The 22,816-nt window shown below is 35.8% G+C and overlaps 1 protein-coding gene and 1 non-coding gene across 2 annotated transcripts; one reads left to right on the top strand and one right to left on the bottom strand.

The window, feature by feature from the left end:
* The first annotated feature begins 1,960 nt into the window (after nucleotides 1–1,960).
* LOC120270821 (PLASMODESMATA CALLOSE-BINDING PROTEIN 3-like) lies at nucleotides 1,961–13,463 on the top strand. The gene is made up of 3 exons (XM_039277886.1): nucleotides 1,961–2,314; nucleotides 3,764–3,797; nucleotides 13,018–13,463. Exons 1-3 carry the CDS (start codon nucleotides 1,987–1,989, stop codon nucleotides 13,238–13,240), a joined length of 585 nt encoding a protein of 194 aa, XP_039133820.1. The 5' UTR covers nucleotides 1,961–1,986; the 3' UTR covers nucleotides 13,241–13,463.
* Nucleotides 13,464–18,969: 5,506 nt separating this feature from the next.
* On the bottom strand, nucleotides 18,970–19,071 carry LOC120271382. Its single transcript, XR_005539993.1, has one exon. It is a non-coding gene; the product is annotated as a small nucleolar RNA R71 (small nucleolar RNA).
* Between the last annotated feature and the right edge of the window lie 3,745 nt (nucleotides 19,072–22,816).

Below are 22,816 nucleotides of genomic sequence, written 5' to 3'. Positions count from 1 at the left end.
TGATTGATCTTTCTAGTTATTTGTGATTCATTGCATGGTTGCTTGTCGATTATTTTGTTGATGTGTGAGGAAGAGATTCCCACGCATTAGAATATACATGCTTTGTTAGATCTATGCACACGCTAAGATATTAGGTATTGCTAGATTTTTAGATTAGGTTTGGATTAGGGTTGGAATTAGCCTTTTAGAGGAATTCTTGTTCTTAAGGTGAACATAGGAGGCTGGGACAGGAAGAGATTCTATCTTAAGTTACTAGTGTTTCAGACCTAGTTACCAAGAGATTGGGACCAATAGGATTCTAATTTCCCCTGGTCTAATACTAGAACATAATTGTTATAATTCAACGTAGATCATAAGTAATTGCTAAGTAAATTTCCATATGATCACCCACTCCTTCCAATTGTGCTTAACGATCCTCAATTGTATCATGTTGATTAATTTGTATAAGTAAACTTAAGAAACACCGCAGACGTTTGGAATATTGATTAGGCAAAAAAGAAGTAATAGGAACCTCTCACCACTCCCTGAGGAATAAAACCCTCGTGCTTACCCATGAGGTACTACTTGACGATCCGTTCACTTGCAATATAAACAAACTAAAACACCGACCATTTGTCAAGTTACTAACTTGGATTTAGTGTTTGATTACTGTTTGTGTGTGATAGTCTAACTACATATTATAACATCAATAAGGTTGGATGACACTAGGGGTTGTAATGGTGGCGAAGATGGCCATAAGAGACCGAGGGTGAGAACTTGTGGAAAAGAAGATATAAGTAGAAAAGTTGGATATAAGCATTTTTTTTAATAATAAAAAAATGTTAACTAGTTTTTATGGTTAAAATGTAGGGCTAAGACAAGTAGAGTAACCATCAGCTTACAGACAACACAAAAATAGAGGACCATTGACGAACCTATTTAAATAAGATTAAAATCAACCAAATTGCTCATTAACAAGCTTTTCACATATTCATATGAAAACTCGAGAGCTTCTTAAGTAGAAACTTATCTACTTAAGCAAACTATAATGAGAAAATTTAGTTTAAATTTAAGAAAAATAACCTATATATAGATTAATGATGCCAATCTAAACAAAATGCTTAAGTTTGCACCCAAAAAACATAAAAATAAAACGTAACATGTCGCATACATTATCAAAGCTCCTAACTTTATTGTTTTTTTTATCCTTTTTAGGCAGTTTTACGGGAATGAGCAAAAAAGGATCCCGTCCATCCCAGCGCTAACCTGATATAAATTTATATAATGTTATATCATTAGTTTTTAATTTAAATTTTTAATAAATAAATTACATGATGGTAAAAAAATAAATTATCCGTTCACAATGTTTCAATATAATTTTTTATTTTATTTTTACCTTTATTTTATATAGTTGTTTAAATTGCTCTTATATAACATACAGTTGAACTGATGTAAAGATAGGTCATGCCTCGACTCATGGGAGAATTGTGTAGCCGTTCTATACCCACCCTATTACCATCCCCTGTTGAGAGATAAAACATCAAAAGCATATGAGGGAAAATATGGAAGAAAAACCGAGGAGAAAAATACCAAGTACCTCAGTAAATATGTACCATGTATGAAATTTCAAAAAGCAATCCTTTTCCGAAATTACAATTAATCTAGGTTTTTACTTTAAAAGACATTAGATGTCACTTTGAGAAATATTTGTCTTAAAAAAAATGAAGATAACATGTGTTTTTTCCAATGATATAATCACATTTTTTTTATGCTTTTATTTATTTATTTATTTAAAGCAAATTAGAAAAATACCTGAGATGCTCAACTTCATACCAAATCTAAACTGATCCTTATCTAGTTTGTGTAATAATAATAAAAGGGTATATATGGTATTTCGGGTTTTATCCAATTTCACAAAGTAACAGGGACTTGAGCACGAAAATGCCCTCCCGATATAAAGCATTAAACACAAAAAACAAAAGAAGAAAGGCGAAATAGCGAGGGGAAATGGGGGTGAATTCACTGGCGGTGCGCGCAGTGGTGGGAGTGCTCACGATGATGGGAGGGATAGGGTTTATGGGGATCGCCGAAGGGGGCACATGGTGCGTGGCGGTGAGCTCCGCTACGGCTAAGGCTTTGCAGGTGGCGCTGGATTACGCCTGCGGGCCTGGAGGTGCCGATTGCGTTCCGATCCAGATCGACGGCCTCTGCTATCTCCCTAACTCTCTGGCTGCTCACGCCTCCTATGCGTTCAACAGCTGCTTCCAGCGCTCCGGACAGGCGCCCGGGTCTTGTGACTTCGCCGGCACCGCCACCACCTCCATCACCGACCCTAGTTCGTTCTCTTTCTCTCTCTTCCTGATTTCTTTCGATTTGGATCGTCCGATGAGAATTTGGGGGCATCTCGAGAAATTACTTTTGGGTTTTTGAATTTTTTTTTCGTATTTTGAGCTTTTGAACAGAAGGAGGCCATTTGTTCTTTTTCTCTTTTGGTTTTCCTTTTCATATTTGGGAGAATCTTTTGTGTTTTTTTTAGTATCGGAGAAATGACATTCAGAGATTAGGGAAACGTGTGCAGCAGATTTTGAAATATGAATTTACTGAATTGGTACTCTGCTTCACAGTAATAAAAATGTGAAATGTACGGCGAAATGTAATTTCAGAAAGGAATCCGTTCTAAGATTTTTAAGAATAAAAAAGCAATTTTTTTCCTTGTAGTTTCCTTTTTTTTCTTTTTTCTTTTTCATTTTTTCTAGGAAATCTTCTGTTTTTGGTTATGGATGTAAGTTACCGAATCGGTGTAGGCGAGGTGGGGAAACGTATATTGAGTTGCGGGGAAACACATATTTAAAAGTGAAACGCAAGATTTTTTTCTTTTTATTATTATTATTATTATTATTATTAATTTGTCAAAAAAATTATTATTATTATTATTATTATTATTATTTATTATTATTATTTTTATGGGGTATCCGTTGCTAGTATTGTTGTGTCCGGAATTTAAACTTCCTGTACCAATATCTTTCGCATTGGGTTATGAATCTTTTCGTTGTCTTTTTTTTTTCTTGATTTGTAGTGTTTTGAATATCTGATTTTGGGAAACAAGTCAGAAATAGTAAGGGAAACGACATAAGAGAACGTGGAAACGTAGTTGAGGAGGTTTTGAAGAGTGAAAGCTGCCAGTTCGGAGACTTAAAAAAAAGCAAATTTTTAATGATTTTTTATGCTTTATATTTCATAAATTTCAGCAAAAAAAGAGTCGGGGCACTATTAAAAGGTTTTAGATGGGATATTAGGGGAATAATTTGTCTGGGAATCGATTCCATGGTTTTATTCTTTTTTGAATAAGTAAAGCTATGTTCTGGCTGTAATTAACTAATTATGAAGACTGTGGGCTATGGTTTAATTACTGTCATGCTCCGAATTCTTTTAAGTCCTTTTATGTTTATGTGGCGGTAATGTTAAGAAATTTACGAAATTGTAAAAAAAGATTTACAAAAGGTAGTATATATATTATTATACCTTTAAACAAAATTAGTGTTGAGCATTTCTCATAATTAATAGTTTAAGTAAAATTAGAATTCTCGGTAAAATTATAAAGTTTTTCCTTTTCTCCGACAATTAGATTCAACAGCAAACAACTATATTCTTTTGGTTTGTTTTCAATATCCGTCTCTTTTATTTTTTCCATCTTCTTCTTCTCCTCCTCCTCCATCCAATGCATTTATCTGATAAATTTTTAATGTTAAGGTTTTGTTTATAAGTTGATTTTAATTGGTTTCAGGTTATGGATCTTGCACGTACCCATCATCTCGCAGGTGTGGCTACTATCTTTTCCTTTGATATATATATATATATATATTCTTGTGGTTTATTATTTGGTGATTTTCTCATTGCAAATAGTTGTACCTTTCCGTATCTATGCATAGACTAGGCTCTTTCCTTATGTTTGAAATGTTCTTTGTCACATTGGTGGTGGAAATTAGTCTTAGTTTTTATACAAATTCAATTGAACTCCACTAGAAGTAATGAACTATTGTTGGATTAAAATAATTTTTCTCTTAATATTTTAAAAATGTTCAATTTACTCAGAATACTTTGTATTTATATTTTTGCATTTGTATCTCAAGTTATAAGGCACCCTAATGACGAACAGTCTCAAACATGTGATTTATTTCTGTCTTTTGGTTTGGTTGAATGAGCTTAGGTTGAGTAGCATGTAATAAAAAATATTTTCCAAAATATTGTCTTTTGATTTTGTTTGATCTGATGTCATAGCATAAGTTGCTAAGTTGGCTTACCTGTGATGTTGAAATATTTCTAGTTTTGATGTAGAAATATATAGGTGTTGATGATTCACGTTTGCTAAATAGTGTTAGTGGGACGTGGATAAGAATGGCAAGTAATCATGAATTGGGGAAACTTGAATCTATTGAAACCTGGACATGTATATATGGATATAACCAAAAAGTATATGCACATTGAAAAGGTTAATATACATAAATACATACATATTTGAACATATATATGTAGATATATTAGAAAAATTGAACTTTGTGTAGGGGATTTATATCATATTCAAATCTATAATAAAGTTATGAAATTATGTGAAAATAAGAATTAAAATGATTAGAAAAATGAGAATCATTTTATTAAGTTCAAAAAATGTAAAAATATATTGATTTTAAAAAGACATGAATCATCCAAGGTACTGAAAAAAAATTAAAATTGTGTTTGAAAATCAAAAAGAAAAAAAATTAAGGTGTAGAGTGGAATGGAAAGGAAATAGCAAAATTACAACTCTACTGTTGAAATAAAGGTAAAAGTCCACATTTGTTCCCCAAACAATTCACCAAAACAATACACCAAAAATCAGTTTGATCCTTTGTGAGAATAGGAGAAATAATTTGTATATCTCATTAGTAAAGGAGTATAAAGATATATATAGAGAAATACTAGGGTTTTGTGGTATGGGCCCAATATGGCCCATTAACTAAATATAAACTATAACATAACTCTAACACTCCCCCTCAAGCTGGAGCATATATATCGAGCATGCCCAGCTTGTTACATAGATTACTAAAGACTTTAACATTTAAACCTTTGGTGAAGATATCCGCCAGTTGCTCAGACGACTGGTTATACGGCGTAGAGATGACTCCCTTTAGTACAATATCATGAACATAGTGACAATCAACCTCCACATGCTTGGTACGCTCATGGAATGTTGGATTATTTGCAATGAAGATGGCGGTCTGGTTATCACACAACATCTGCATAGGTATTGTGATAGGGAATCCCAACTCAGATAGAAAAGACTGCACCCAAACCATCTCACAAGCTGTCTGTGCCATCGATCTGTACTCTGCTTCTGCACTTGATCTCGAAACCACATTTTGTTTCTTGCTTCGCCAAGTAACCAAGTTTCCACCGACATACGTACAGAAGCCCGACGTAGACTTTCTGTCTCCTCTATCACCAGCATAACCCGAGTTAGAATATGCTGTAACGTCTAGGTGACCATGATTTTTGTAGAAGACCTTTCTCAGGGGAGCTCCTTTAACATATCGCAAGAACCCTCGAGGCACTCGCCCGGTGAACTTCTCGTGGCTCATGCATAAACTGACTCAGGAGTCCAACTGCGTAACATATATCAGGACGAGTAATAGTTAGATAAATGAGCTTGCCAGATCAAACGTCTGTATTGACCCGGGATCTTTGAGAAATGGGGAATATGTCTCCCAAAAGGGTGGATCGCCCTTTCGATAGGTGTATTCTCCGGTTTTACAACCCAATAAACCGATCTCCTCAAGTAAGTCCAACACATATTTCCATGTGAGGCGTCATCTTTCCTTTGGCATATGCAGAACTCAATACCAAGGAAGTATCCGGGTAGTCCCATGTCTCGTGTAACGAAATGTTTCATTAAATGCTCCTTAGTTCTCTGAATTCCCTGGCGATCACTACTCGTCAACAAGATGTCATCGACATATACCGCAAGTACAACACAACCGGATGAAGTGTTCTTATAGAACACGGAATGATCCACATTACACTGCGAAAACCATCTGCAGATTGCAATTACACTAAATTTGTCAAACCATGCACGAGGACTTTGTTTTCGGACCATAGATCGCTTTCTTGAGCTGACAGACTAGATTCTCCCCCTGAGCAACATACCCCGGAGGTTGCTCCATAAACACTGTCTCAACTAAGTCTCCATGAGAAAGACATTCTTCACATCAAGTTGATGAGTGTCCATGATCGATTCATAGCTACCGAAGCGGTAGAATCGCGAATGGAATTCAGACGAGCAACTGGTGAAAAAGTCTCAGCATAATCAACACCATAAGTCTGAGTAAAACCACGGCCCACTAACTGGGCTTTGTAGCGATCAACTGTACCACCCGCTTTGTGCTTGAGCAGAGAGACCCATCGGCAGTGACGATCTTTCGGCATCGCAGGCGAGGCACAGCGCCCATGTACCACGAGATCTCGAGGCTTCCATTTCCTCATCCATTGCCGTTTGCCATTGTGGAAGCAAAGCGCGCATCCCGTAGTTCACGGGAATTGACTCGATGAGACAAGGAAAGAGCAAATGTGCGGAAGGACGGGTGAAGATTATCATAAGAAACAAAAAGGGAGATGGGATGTTTAGTACAAGAACGAATACCTTTGCGAAAAGCGATGGGAAGATCAAGAGACGGATCTGCATGGTCCGGGAGAGGACCGGAGGGGGCGGAGCTGGCGCTGGTAGACGTTGGCGTCGATGATAAACTCGTCCCAAAAGCGACCAACATCCGTATCCAGATGGAGGGCGTCACACTAGGCATAGGCAGGCGGAGGGGACCGAGGGAGCAGGGATGGGAGAACAATATCGGATAGCGTAGTTAACATATCATGAGAAAGCGAATCGGAGAAAAAAATGATTGAGACTCAAAAAGCGTGACATCCATAGACACAAAATACTTCCGACTAGTCGGATGAAACAACCCGAGTATCACGTTAGGGCGCGGGAATAACCAACAAAAACACATTTAAGCGCACGTGGGCGCAACTTGTCCAAACTAGGAGTTAAATCTTGAACAAAACCAACACAACCGAAAACACGAGGGGATAAGTGAAACAACTCGGTATTAGGTAGAAGACGACGTAAAGGAACCTCTCCCCCTAAGGGTGCAGAAGGCATACGATTAATAAGATAGACTGCAGTCAAGATAGCATCAGACCACAAATACATAGGAACATTACGCTCTACCAAGAGAGTGCGTGCAACATCCAAGATGTGACGATGCTTTCTTTCAGCTACTCCATTTTGTTGAGAAGTGTGTGGACGGTGGTTTGATGAATAATCCCAAAGGGACGCTACATAAAGAATTTCTGACGTGAAGAGACAAATTCTAAAGCATTATCGGTGCGAAGACATTTGAGAACAATGGAAAATTGATTTTTTATTTCCAAAATGAATTTTTTTGAAGGACATCGCTAATGAACCGAGCGGTCTTTTTAACAAATATACCCAAGACACTCGGGAAAAAAATCATCAACAAACACAACATAGTAACGATGACCCGGAAATAGACGCGACCTTAGAAGGTCCCCAAACATCACAATGAACTAAATCAAATAACGACCGACTAGACACTAGAGTAGAACGTTTAAAGGTAGCACGATGATGTTTACCCAACTGACACGACTCACATTGAAACGACTCGACCCGAATCCAAGGCAAAGTTTGCTGAAGACGACTAAGAGAAGTGTGACCCAATCTACAGTGCCATATGAGTGATGACTCGGAGTCAGAAACAGATGCTGCTAAACCACGAGGAATATCATCACGCACCAACGTATATACGCCGTCACCACGATTACGCCCCAAACCAATCCTCTTCCCTGTCTGCAGATCCTGAAAAATACAGTGAAAAGGGAAAAATGATACACTACAATTCAAATGTTTGGTGATCGCGTAAACGAGATAGCAAGTTGACGGAAATTCGGTACATAAAAGAACATCATTTAGTCTAAGCCGAGAGGAAGCTCGCGACTCCCTCTCCGGACACTAAGCACGATCGTCCATCCAGGATTGCCACGGAATGAAAAATAGATGGAGAAAGATTTTTGGAAAAAAAGATTTTTGTACACTGCATGTGAGAAGAGGCCCCGAGTCGATAATCCAGAGCTGTCCCTTGAAGCAAGAAAGGCATTACCCGAGGAAAGCGGAAGAAGAGGCGTGGTGTGAGACGCTGCCACATGAGTCTGCTGGAACCGTCAAAGTCGACCGAGAGATAGTGGCTATTCGAGCACTAGAAGTGGGTGACGGATCGACCACCTCGGTACTAGCATTGGCCATGCTGAGGCGACTCATGCTTATCCCAACAACGATCCTCAGTGTGGCCTAGCCGTCGACGGAAAAGTACACACAAACCTATTCCGAGAATCACCACGGCCGGCTCCTCGACCACCACGAGAGGAGCCTTTACCACCACGCCCACGAGAAGCTAGCAAAGCGGACTGATCGGAGGACACAGCAGGCGATGGAGATGTGGATGTAGAAGGCAGGCGAAGGGACGCGAGCATAAGCAGCGAGCAAGATCGGGCATTCTCTCGGAACTCGAGAATCGAGCCCTTCACTCTGGTTTTGCATCTCAGCGGGGAGCCCGGGAAAGATATCACGATGACTGCAACTTCATTCCCGGTAATGCGAAGGGTGGCGGATCAAGAACTAATGGGTCGGTAAATATCTAGCTCATCCAACAGGCTACGGATGTGAGTGAAGAACTAAGGGGCGGTACGATCGCCTTGACGGGCTGTAAACAGTTGCTCATACAACTCAAAAACACGATAGATATTATTTTCATTTCCATATGTCAATCTGCACATCTCCCAAATTGCCTTTGCAGTAGTCAACATCACCACACTTCGGGCAATATCCGACTCCATACTACCGGTCAACCATGAGCGCACTGCAGCATCCTCAGCAAGCCAATCAGCATACTTGGCATCTTTCGAGTCCGGCGGATCTGCCGTGAGGTACGATGATTTCTTATAAGCCATAAGGAACTGCTCAAAACTTTGCGCCCAAAAAACATAGTTCATTCCATCCAACTTTTGCGAGGTACAATGGAGATTCTTAACTAAAGAATCATGAAACGAAGACATGACGACGACAAGACAAATCCTTCAGCAACACGACAAGGGCATCACTGGTGAGGGCTGAGGAACATCACCAGGTGACCATAGACCAACGAGAACGGCAATAGATGAACAGCGGCTGGTGGTAGAGGTGGCGGCGGTGGGTGGAAGACTAGGGTTTGGAGTGGCGGTGGCGGCGGCGAGGGTTTTGGGTGGCGGCTAGGGTTTAACCTAGAGCTCTGGTACCATGTGAGAATAGGAGAAATAATTTGTATATTTCATTAGTAAATAAGTACAAGGATATATATAGAGAAATACTAGGGTTTTGTGGTATGGGCCCAGTATGGCCCATTAACCAAATATAAACTATAACATAACTCTAACACATGAAAACCAACCGAGATTAGTCTTTATAAACATCACACTAAGGCGATTAGATCGCTCCCATTTTTCATAAAGATCAATCTCATCTGAAAGGTTGGATTCATTAATGGGAGGTGGTTCATCCTTCCTAATTGCATAATCAATGCCCATTCACCTTAAATGAAGAAGAATTCTCTTCTTCATAACTTTATAATTATCATCTTTTAATTTAGGAATATCACATTTTATGTCAAAGAAATTCACAGGTTAAATAACTGCTAAACCAATTATTGTACATGCTTAATATGTTACAGATTTTGAGGCAAATAAACATATATCATGTTTTACCAATGTAAAACATGTGATACAAAGAATAAATCAAACAATAAGAATTACATGTGGGCTAAATTCCAAAATTAATGATTCATTTGTCTTTCATGATGAAAATATCAAATTAATTCCATTTTTTAATCCTTATGGGCAAATTAAGAAAAATTACATGATATTTCATCCTAATTAATCATACAAATACAACAAAACTTTTGTGGGATAATTTTGTTGTATTACATACAATTAATCACAAGCTGATGACATATACTTTACATGACCATGATGACTTGCTGCATATAATTAATCAAAAGATGTTGTGGCTGGCCTTTGATTAATCAAAATGTAGATCACTAGGCATTAGACGGTTCATGAATAAATAGATTCACACACATGGATCAATTTTCTACTAGCAAACTTCAAGATATAAGCATTAGGATAATAACAATTTAACCACAGACCACTACTATTAGTTTGCAAAATTCAAATAAACACCCAAACATAAGACACATATCAAGGCAGAGGCAAATATGGCTCTGATACCCAATGTTAGAAATTAGCAACTCAAATCTAACGAATGTTTGAAAAACTAAATCTGAAATTTAACAGATATGCATAAATTCTATATGTTCAACAAAATGTGGAAGTAAAAAAAAATATTTAAATGGAGGAACATTTGATAATAGTCCAAACAAGAGAAGAACAAACAGATAAATGCCAAAAAAGACTTCAAATTCACCATTCAAGACCCAGTTACACAAGGAATCCAAGCTCTAGAAACCAAATTCAGCATCAAAGATCCAGAAAAAGAAAGAATAAAACGAAACCAGACAAACATCTCAAGAGAAACTAAAGCTCATCAACAAGAACATCAACAAGGTCCAAGAAATCAAATTAAATCAAACACGAACCTTTTTTCCTGAAGAAATCGAAAGATGAGAGCATTAAACTGATCGGTGGTAAGCTCGGCGAAGACATTAGCATTGGGGAAGAAGATCAACCTTGAAGATGGGATCAGAGAACGAGACGGAGATGGTGGGCTATTGGAGGAGGGAATTGGAAGGTTTGAATCTGCGAGCTTGTTGGTATCGATGGAGCCATTCATGTCTGATTCCATTGTGCCTAACTCAGTGATGAATTGCTGACTCGAAGTTTCAGACTCCAAAAGGTTTTAAATATGTACAAATTAATAATGCGCGTATAAATACTCTAACTAAAGGGTTTTGTTTTTTGCCCCTGTAAAAAAAAACCTCTTTCACATAAAGTAAATTCAAGTGGAGGAACAAAAGGGTTTGAATCTTCTGTTTGTTCTTCAAGTGGCATTTCTGTGTTTTTTTTTTGGCAATTTAAAACCAATTTGAGGACCAAAATAATTTTGGGTATAATTAGAGGACCAAAAGTGCACTTTCACATAAAGTAAATTCAAGTTGAGGAACATGTTATTAAGCTTGTATCCAAAATTGTAGCAGATTATATTTAAAGTGATGCATTAAGCAAAATTTTCTGTTGATATGTTTTATCTTGTAAGTTGAAATAAAGCCTCTACATGTTTTCAATAAATTAAAAAAAAAAAACTTAATTACATCATTAACTCCTATAACTTGTTTATACAATAATATTATAATGTATAAGGACCAAGACTGTCTTTAAGACTTAATTATATAGGTCTTTGTCTTTGTCGTGTACATATATACCCCTATAATTGGATTTAGTTTCTATTAAATTAATTTGAAGTTTTAATGATGATATATAGCTTCTTCTTTGCATCATTTTCACTAGCGTTTTACTCATTGTGTTGTTTATAGGTGCATAGAACTTCCTAAAATCATCATTATGTATGCAGATAACACTTCAATGTCATTTATCACTCTAAACCTGAATTAAACTATAGTTAAGTTCTACCAATGTCTCTCTTGCTAATCATATTTTCAAATTTATGAAACCTAAATTATGAGCATGGAAAGAAAAAAGTCTTTTGATTTCTACTGGGAGAGGAAATCTTGATCTGCTCTAATTTGTTCTTTGAATACATATTGTTAGTGAAATCTTTTCTTGGGTTTATCAAAAAGTTTCATTTAAAATGTATGTAGAATATCCCTATGCATTCATATAAACATGACTTTAAGTTTATTGTTAAGGTAACAGCCTCGTATAATCCTTGATATAATGTATAAGCCATGGTGGTGTAGCATGAATAGCATACAATGTTGACCTTAATGGATCAATTCGACCCTTGGTTTGTTTCTCTGGTCATTTTTGTTGAGTTTAATTGGTATTTTTTTAGAGTTCCAACTTTGGACTATAAATTAACCACATTTGATCAGTAACAGAGAAATATTAGTCCTTACATTTCACGACATAATGTGTGAAATTCAGTATGAGATCTTTCAGATTCCATCTGGTTGTAAATTTTATTCAGGATGAATATAAAATCGCATCTCCATAGAAGATTAGGACTTTGTGATTTTGAAGAAATAAATGAAGAACTTTCAGTCTGGGCCTCCGGTTCTGAGTTTCTAGATTGAAAGAACATGGAAGCAAGAAATGAAAAAAGACGGGGATTTGTTGTTGTTTTTTTTTTTTTTGTCAAATTAAGAAAATAAGATGGATAAGCAGCTAAAATGAGATGTACCAATAAAATTTTTTCTTCGGTTTCCCTTCAAGTTCAGTATTTACTCAGTTTTCTCCTCCATTGAGTTGGTTTTGGTGCTACTCTAAATTTGTGTGATATTGCCTCATGTAGGAGCTTCACTAAAACCAAGTATGCTTAAGTATCTATAATTCGTCTTACATGCTTTACTCTCCTGATCACTAGGTCAAAATAACTGCATTTTTTGTTGGTTTCTGGTTGATAAATTTTATATTGTAAAGCAACTTAAATCGGTGGCATACATTGTGGTGGACTAGAAGCCCTTTGCTGATTATGTTTTAATTGTGCTTATGCAGCCTATTATTAGTTAAAATTATTGTGATAATTCCCGTATTATAGGAGCTTATAGTAGGGAATTATTACACTAATATGCTTCAGTGACCAAGTATAACTCCAGTATGGTTCTTTGTCCTAATCAATTTAACTGCGTGTTAGAATAATCAATTTCAAGCATATCCAGCCAATTTGTATTGTTTTTATTTTTCCTGTATTTCAGTATGACTTCACTGGTCATTCTTTTTCTGAACTCTCTGGCTGCGGCTCTAAGCATATCATTATTTAAACAGAAATGCTGGAGGCTCTATGCCAAGTTCTCCAAATGAATCCAACAACACCAATACCCCGGAAAACTCACCGTTAACACCCAGCATCGGTGGTGCCAATGGCGGTTTTGCACCCGGCTTTGGTCCTCCATCTCCCTTCACTGATGATACTTCATGGTCTCCTCCTCTAATTCACTCCATTCGCTTATATGCTGCCTCCTTATGTTTCTTTCTACTTGTGTTTTGAAGCCGGTGATGCGCCAATTTTTTTGGTTGTTTTTGAAGAGTTGGTTGATATCAAGTTTATTGTAGGTTTGTAGCTTTCAGTCATTTTTTTCAATTAAGAATGCTTTATCTTTGAACAGAGTTTCCTATCCTGCTACTCTTGTAAATAATGCATGCAATTTAACTGGGTGCTTGTGGACTAGCTCAGTAGCACTACTACAAGGTAAAGAAATTATTCATTTTAAGATCTTATTAATAAGTTCAACTATTTAACTATTTATTTTAGGATCTTATTAGCGAGTTTAATATTACTACAATCTAACTACTTATGGTATTAAAGTTTTTGTAAAATGGTATATTTTTGTATGAGGGGTTCGTTCTGTACTGGTGTGCACCTAATAAACGACTAATGGCCTGGTACACCTGAGAGATTCAACAGTTACAAGCCACCTCTGTGCGAAATGGATTCAATTATCACAAATATTTTTTTTATGGTCTTTTAAATAAAATCGGAAATATTTATTTTGCTTCTTTAGTCGCACTTCATTAGGGGATTGTACAGGCTTTGTTGTTAAGAGGTAATGATGATATGATGGTTTAAGTAGTATTTTAAAATATATGTAACGTTTTTAGGGGAAAAAATTAGTGGTAATGTTAGTTTTTCCAAAAATTATATATATATATATATATATAAATGTATGTATGTATGCTCAAGACGATGTCTAGCATGCCACGTGGCAAAATTGTCATGTGATACTTTATGTGTATTGTGTGCCATGTGGCTATTAAAAGATTATGGAAGATCCAAGCTGAACGTTTATCTTTTGATAGAGTATCAAAATGGGTTTATTTTTTTAATTTTGAAAGGCACAATGATTGATCTAGTTAAAGGACCAATAATGGTTTCAATCTAAGTTTATTTATTTATTGATAAAATAGATAAGTTATGTCAAAGGTGTGTATAAATGTGGAGTTAATACTTTATCACACGTATGCCCTCATTTTGTATGAGTTGAAGTTCGAATTTGTTTCATTACTAAAAATATGAACATCTTACATAATAAACTTGTGCTAATAAATCATACGATAATTGGTTTTTGTTAACCTTAAAAATCAATCTTGTATGTAATTGTTTATTATTATTATTATTATTATTTATTGATCTGCTAGTAAATTCACCTTACTCTTATTCCTCGTATTTGTTAACTAAATAAATAAACCATCAATTTTATTAGAGCAATCTACATTTTTAATTTTGAGGTTTTACATAAAGTTTCCAAAATTATAAAAATTATATAAAATTAAAAAAATTGCAATGTAATTATTTTAAGAGGATTTTTACGTGTTCTGTCATTATTGACACTTAAAAAAAAGTTTAATTACAATTCTTTTTTATTTTTATCGTGCTCATTAGACCAATTTTTGTTGCTTTATCTTAGTAAAAAAAAAAAAAAATCTTTTTTAACATTTTGTTTGATTATAATTTTTAATATATATAATTAGATATAAAATATAAAATATGTAAATAGTTACTATATTTATTGGATTATTTTCAAAGGGGTCAAACCCTGTATTGATTAAGCATCTATTCATTAAATTATACCGGGAATTACGGAAGAGCTACTTTTAGATCTTAATGCTTATCTAAGGTATAGAATTCTACTTGTTTGTTTTAATATTTTTCTTGTATCTAGTGTGTCTTATATTTTGAGTTTTTTCATTTAATTTTTTTTTTATTTCTTTTAGTATTGCATCTGCAATTTTTGTTACTTCTTTCTTACTGTTTTCCATTATTACATTTAAAATTGTTTTTTGCTTATGTTATAGTTGATAGGAATGATAATTTGTCTCTAAATTGATTTTCTACTCTTATATTTTGTTCAACTATTTTGTTTAAATCTATTTTGTCTTGAATATCAATTTGATTTTTTGGAGGTATTTAGTTTTAGCACTAGGTCTTTTAAATCTCGATTTTTATTAATATCCAATGTTTCCAATAATTTTTCTAGTCTATTAATTATTTATTTTAGTTCTATATGTTTTGGGTATCCATGAGATCAGCTTTATTTTCTTATATATTGCTAAGCTTTATTTTCTTATATATTGTTAATTTGTTAAGCAGATACAAGACTATTAAATTTAATTGGTTATTTTCATAGAGAGATGTGTTGTTACTTACTACACAAATGATGTGCTTTTGCAAATTTTAAGGAGGTTTTTATATAACTCTTATAAAGTAATTCATTCTTATTAATATCTTGTATTTTTAAACTAGCTCGTGGAAGTGCTATATGTTTTGAGTGAGCTAAATTCACTTTTTTGTTAAAACTAGCATATTTTCCTTGTTCCCTAATCAGTACAATGATAACTGAAGCTAGTGCTTTAATAAGCTTGATTCTTACTCATTATAACCTTAGATCGTATCTATGGTGTGCACACTAGGATTCATTTGAACTAATTTAAAAAGCATAAGATAGGAACACAAAAAGACGAGAATATAATGAATAAAGTAATAAGAGAATACAATAAAACTTTATTTTTAATGCAATGCTGATTTGCAAAGAAGATTAAAAAAATCATAGACTGCAACGTATTCTTTCTTCTTTGGATACAAATCTAGTGTCTTCAGTCATGTTTAAGAAAAATATTATGTGGATGATTGAGATATATAGTTATTTTGAAAGGAATTCACCCAATAGTCTACAAATTTATTATGCATACAAATAGTAAGAATTATTAATATTATTACAAAAAAGTTAGAATTATTTGCAATTAAAGATGGGATGGCTTACAGAATTATGCATATATAATTTTAAAGTTGAGTGTTGCGGACTCATTAACTCAAGAACTTGCTTCATAAAAATAATTAAGGAACAAACGAAACATGTTGTCCTCTCCAAGTAGAAAATTTCAAACAAGAAATAAAGGAGTTAACAGCCCCCTTATAAAAGGAAAGCAACAAGCTAAGGCCAAATAAGCTATCAAAACTAAGCAATTAAATGAGTACCTTTTTTTTTTGGAGTAAAAGCCTCATCATTCAATTAATATTGAAGGATGGGCAATGACAGACGAACAATTAGTCTCGCCTGCCCTAAGAATAATCCACGTTCTACCCGTAAGAATCCCAATAAAAGAACTATTTTATTTTAGACTAATTAGCAATCTATACCCCATTGATAAGTATCAAGTTTTGCAATATTGCTTTTTTGAAATTAAAAAAAAAAACTATTTTAATCAAGGATCCTCAGAAGAAATATAAATTTTATATCTATTAGTATTCTAATAGCACCATGGCGGAGTTTCATCCGTGGTATCCCGGTCAGCATTTGACAACACTAGGATTTAGTTAAAAAAAAGATTTTCAAGCTAGAGTAGATACAAGCAGACAATACGAAGAATGTGATAATTATACTGTCAAAAGTATGCGAGCTCAAGGATATTTTGCCATACAATAAAAGTTACAAAAACTTACCAATGAACAGGCTAATTACTTATTATCCAGCAATTACAGAATATTTTATGAAGATAAAAAATAAAATTGAGTAAAAAAAAACGGAAACTATCTCGACATGTGGATAAAAAGCATCAAAAAGGGTAAATGACTCAAATGGTCTCTAAACTATGCGCCAATTCCTATTTGGGTCACTGAACTAAAAAGAATTTTATTTTGGTCACTTAACTTAGTAAATCATTTCAATCAAGTCACTATCACAGACGACGTTAATGGAAGGCTGACCTGCCTTGCCACCTCACCATTGGCCTCTCCTTGTCAGCAACACCCGCACACTGTTCATCTCTCACCATTCCCCTCTTACATCCAAACAACTCCTACATCTCTTTCCAAACTCCTCTCTTTCTCTTCTTCTTTATCTTCTCCATCTCCTTCTTCATCTCTTCAACCTTCATCTCCTCCTCTTCCTCCTCCCCCTCCTCCTCCATTATCATCTCCATTAATGAGCACCTCCCTTATCCTCATCTGCCCAATAAACAACACTTGAGCTACAAGCCTCATTGGCAATTCAAATTCAAAAAACAAGCTCCTTCAAATTGTGAAGCAAAAACAAGAAGATCATTGAATCAATTGTGGGGTTAATACCAAAAAAGAGAGGATCAATGCATGCATCAAATCACCTTCAAATTCTACGCGCCGGTATTGACGTGTATGCAAATAAGTCATGCATTCATGGGCTTGAGTCCATGATAGCCATGCAGTTCACTAAAGTCTCCATTGAAAATCTTTTAACCCATGACATAGAGTACATTAAGAGAATACTCGCTTATTTCATTGCAAGCAGTGAAATTGAATCAAATGCAAAAAAAGCAGAGGTTGTAATTGAGATCATAAAGGAGTATGTAGGAGAGATGGCAAGAGAAGGTAGTTCGGGGAATGATAAGTTTGTGGAGTTTATGGATAGAATGAGAGTGTTGTTGGATCCTTTGGGAGGTGTTATGATGGAGTTTATAGAGAGATGGGTATATACTTGAATGCTCATGGGGATCTGAGTGAGAGGGAGGGAGAGGAAGTTTGCAGAGTGTTGAGTTACAGGATAATGTCTGAAAAAGCTTATGTGCATGCTGTACAAAATGAGAGATTGCTAATGAGGTTTGTAACTCAAGTGTTGTTTATTGGGATCATGAAGATAAGGGAGATGCTCATTAATGGAGATAAGCTGAGTAGTAATGAGAAGGAGAGGAAGAAGAAGGTGATGATAATGGAGGAGGAGGAGGAGATGAAGGTTGAAAAGATGAAGGAAGAGATGGAGAAGATAAAGAAGAAGAGAAAGAGAGGAGTTTGGAAGGAAATGAAGCAGTTGTTTGGATGTAAGAGGGGAATGGTGAGAGATGAACAGTGTCTGGGTATTGCTTACGAGGCGAGACCAATGGTGAGGTGGCAAGCCAGCTCAGCTCAGCCTTCCATTAACGCCGTCTGTGATAGTGACTTGATTGGAATGATTTACTTAGTTAAGTGACCCAAATAGAATTTGTTTTAGTAAGTGACCCAAATAGGAATGGGGCAATACTTTAGTGACCAACTAGGTAATTTACCCAAAAGAAAATGCCAATGCATCAGTAACCACACATGTAATCTTTTCATAGAGAATGTTCTGAAGGAGACATGATGGATGTAGAAGGTGACACATTATCAATCCAGAAGACAAAACATAATAAACATGATGAAAAAGTAAGATACCCGTCTATGAGATTAATACCTAAATAAGCCATCGATTGATGACTACAACCAATAATGCATTAAAGTACATCACTCATGATGACGCCAACCAATTATTCAACGAGCCTTGCTTGCATATGAAAAGAGAAGAAGAGGAGGGCAATAGAAATCAGTGTTGAGATAGAGTAGTCAGAACCAATGGCAGGAAATCAGCAGAGTGGTATTTTAGATTATGAACGTCAAATTTGAAAGGATCTAGTTTGAGTATTGTTCGCCCTCCCTTTGTGGTGAATAATTTTGAGTTGAAGCCAAACTTTATACATATAGTGCAGCAGATGTGCCAATTTGATGGGTTTCAGGATGAGGACCCTTATGTTCATTTGACAATCTTCCTTGAGTTATGTGATACATTCAAGGCAAACAATGTGTTTAAGGATGCGGGTTGTCTTCGACTGTTCCTGTTCTCTATGTCAAGAGAGGCCAAGCAGTGGCTAAGTTCCTTGCCATCGAGATCTATCATTGCATGGGGTCAGTTAGCTGAGACATTCCTCACAAGATACTTTCTTCCGACCAAGATCACCAAGCTTAGAAGTGATATCTCTTCCTATAGGCAGTTGGAGTTTGAGACTATCTATGATACGTGGGAGAGATACAAGGACATGTTGAGTAAGTGCCCATAGCATGAAATTGTTGAGTGAATGCAAATCCAGATCTTTTACAACAGGTTGAATGTGGCTACCAAATAGATGCTTGATGCAGTAGTCGGGGGATCATTATGTAGTAAGCAACCTGAAGTCGCTCGCTCAGAGTTTGATCGAAGAGATAGCCACTAATGGGTATCAGTGGAGTTTTGAGAGGAACAATGTGGTAATTCGACTTTTTCATATATATATATATATATGTATATATTTTTCTTTCCCTCATGTTTCAATGTGTTATCTTGAGTAATTTTAATGTGTGAGTGTGCTTAAGAGTGTCCCAAGTCATTAGAATAAAAAATGAGGTCAATCGGACACTAATTGAGTCGTTTAGAGCCATTTTTGTATAGGCTGAATGGGCATACCGGGGTCCATACGGGCTGGATACACCCTGGTATGAAAATTCCAGAAATTTTCTACTAGGTCAGATGGGCCGTATGGGGCCGTATGGGGGCCATACGGGGATCGATTTGGGGCATAAATTCAGGGTTTAAAAGCCCTTTTTCTCATCTTTTTTCTCATTCTTTTTACACATTTCCTTGAAATCTTTCCTCTTCCACTTTCCTCCTCCTCTAGAACCTTCATCCCCACTTCTCAAACCCATCATCCCTTGCCTTGAATCAAGAAGAAACCCGAAGATCTCTTCTTCCTTTCTTGAGAAGTGTTGTTCCTTAGGGTTTTGAGAAGCTTTGAGGTAAGGATGTGTTTTATTTTATCCTCTTCTTCTCCCTTTCTCTTATTTGGATTTTCTTTAAAGTTATTGATGGATAATCATGGGTTTTGTTTGGATTTAAAGAATAGAAGAAAATTGAAGTTGTATAATCTTGAATCCATTGAGATTTGAGAAAGATCTTTCATGTTCTAAATTAGGGTTACTATAGCACCAAACCAAGTTTGGTTTCTTTTGCTTTTCTTGTTAGTTTTGAGGGTTGTGAGAGTTTTATACTTGTTAGATCTTCTTGCTAGAGTGTTTAACAAACCCTAGAAGCACTCATTTTCCCATTTTGAGCTTTGTTCTTCATTTCAATTGATCAAGTCATTGATGAGGTTTCATTACTTATTTGGTTGTTCAAATGCTTTTAGGAGGTGAGACTTCAAACAAGGGGATAAAACCGGTGGAGAAGTAACACCAGGGTGTTTTAGCTCGCCAAGTTTGTGAGTGGGATTTACTAAATCATGGGCTATGCATGCTTTCTAATACTTAAATTGTTTGCCTTTGAATGATAAACTTCTTGTTGTTAAAACTCTTGAAATGTTTTCCATGGGATCTAGAAATATTGATGATTTATGGCTTGGATTATTTCATGATTGTTGCTAAAGATTATATATATTATTTGTGGTTTGGAAACCTTATGTTTTGAAATATATGTTTTCAAGTTATGTATTTCAAGAGACTTGATATTCTTCTTATAATGACTAAAAAGGCATGTGTAAACCAAATTGAAATTCATTGTGATGATGTTATATTTGAAATATATTTTCAAAGATTACACTCGTATGATGTTCTTGATGAAAGTGGTTTTATTGAAGATGTGAAAATCAAGTTATTCACTCTTGGAGTGAAAGTTGCATATATGAAAACTTGTGATCTCTTGATGAGAATTGTGCTATCATGTTGATATTTATATACTGAGCCTATGGGCAAGATATTTGTTAAAAGGGTCGTTTGGTTCGCGGTAATGTAGAAAGATTACCACCTGTTATGTGGTAATCTGAAAATATTACCACGTTTGGCATTGCACCGGTGGTAATGTGGATGGTAATATCACATTACCAACTTATAAATATTACCAAGAAAGTGGTAATCATATTACCACCAAATTTGGTGTCTATCTTGGATTACCATGGTAATCTTATAAATTTTTATATTTTAACAAATTGATTACCATGACAACTAAACACGGTAATGAACTATTCTCAGTAATAAGAGTTCCCAACCAAACATGGTTACATTAAATTACCGCAATATTTCCCAACCATATAACATTCCCACTCATATTACCATGGTAATCTCGTTACGTGGTAATATGTCATTACCACGAACCAAACGACCCCTAAATGTTTTGATGGTGACATGAGGGGATCCCCAATACCTACTGCAGTAAGGGTTAGAGTTTCCACGGGGCGACCTTGTTGGGGTAGCGTGGAGTACTCAAATGAGGTTTCACCCTTTTAGGGGGTGCGTAGAGAGCCTGAAAGATGTGCAGGGTTCGGTGCCCAGAGTCACCACACGGGTTCCCCAACGGCCAACACCAAGATACGTGCATCTTGGTGTCTCCTAACCTAACCGAGGCCACGGTTAGCGAATGGAGGGTTTTTGAGACTAGTTGTGATACTATTGACTATTTTAAATTGTTGGTTTATTTATTTCTAAACATTTTGAGCTATGAGTTATTAAAGAAATATATGAATTTGGGTTTCATACTTGCATGGATTCCATGATGATGTAAAAGGTGTTCATTGTGCATTTCTTATGTTATACTTGTTATCTAAAGTATTTTAAATATTTTGAGAATCGAAACATATTTTGACATTTTATTTTTATTCAATCATGTATGAGATGTAGTTCCATGTTTAGCCCCTCACTGAATAACTTGGTTACTCATCCCCTTTTCTTTTCCCTTCCAGGTGATAGCATTGGAGGAGAGTAAAAGCGTGAAGTGCTTGGCATAGTTTATCTTGTGATTTTCTTAAGCTGTGTATGATGCTTAAACATTTTGGCATGTATTAGAAGGATCCACTAGGATGTTATACCTTCATATTTGGTTTTACTTCCCTTGGATATTCCTAGTTGTGTCAGTCATGACTATGTGATGTATAAGAGTTATACCCAGTGTTTTGGGGAATATTATCCTTATTGTTATGGCTTTTTGTGTTGTGATTATCCATGTTTTTATCTTGTGTTTCAATGTTGTTCTTGTGTAGTAATGTTGTTGTATGTCCTCATTGTTAAATTATTTCTTTTTGTTATAGAATTTTGTACAGGGAATAGGATAGCCTTACGGCAATTTAGGGTTGAGGCAGGTGTTTGACCTCCCCTGGGTTGTCGTGGCGGTATGTCATGTGTGGGACCCATGGGATAGGGCGTGACAAACAAGCTAGCCAAGACACCCGGTATTTATGAGGTGGATGTCTTAACTACTTTAGCAGCACAGGTTGAGGCAATTAACAAGATGTTGGATACTTTACAAATGCCTTCCAAAGCATCGGTCATGAGTTGTGAGGTATGGGGGTCGCATGTTGGGTAGAGTTGCCCCTACTGATTTGAGTGGTGGACTGTCAGAGCAAGTAGATTTTTTGGTTAGAATAACAGGTATCCAAACAACCTTTACAATAGCACATACAATGACGGGTGGAGGAACCACCTTAACTTTTCATGGAGCCAACAGGGGCAAGGGCAAGGTGTTAGGATTATGCCCTCGAATGCCGACGAGAATACTTGTATTAGGGCATTTCATTTATATTATACATTGTTATTATTATTAATAGGCATTTATTTTGATGTTCATATAAATCTTGTGATGACATTATAATTAGTTTTGAATATCATAGTTCATATGTATTAAGTTAAACCTTCTACTCTTTGTTTATTTAATCTCTTGGGAACCTCTAGAACACAGCATTGCAAACTTCTCAAAAGTATCCCTATACTAATCCACTAGCATTCACTGAAATGATGATACACAACTTGGCCTAGCATGTTAGCACTCGTACCATTCGATGGTCCAAC

Source organism: Dioscorea cayenensis, chromosome 10, assembly GCF_009730915.1.
Source record: "Dioscorea cayenensis subsp. rotundata cultivar TDr96_F1 chromosome 10, TDr96_F1_v2_PseudoChromosome.rev07_lg8_w22 25.fasta, whole genome shotgun sequence".
In the NCBI taxonomy this organism is placed as follows: Eukaryota; Viridiplantae; Streptophyta; class Magnoliopsida; order Dioscoreales; family Dioscoreaceae; genus Dioscorea; species Dioscorea cayenensis.
This window is presented reverse-complemented; position numbering and strand designations above follow the sequence as displayed.

What these genes read in the sequence shown, in the direction of transcription:
- LOC120270821 (XM_039277886.1), top strand. Translation starts at nt 1,987, where the DNA reads ATGGGGGTGAATTCACTGGCGGTGCGCGCAGTGGTGGGAGTGCTCACG. An exon ending in CACCTCCATCACCGACCCTA is followed by an intron (nt 2,315 to 3,763) that starts GTTCGTTCTCTT and finishes AATTGGTTTCAG; the next exon opens with GTTATGGATCTTGCACGTAC. An exon ending in ACGTACCCATCATCTCGCAG is followed by an intron (nt 3,798 to 13,017) that starts GTGTGGCTACTA and finishes TTATTTAAACAG; the next exon opens with AAATGCTGGAGGCTCTATGC.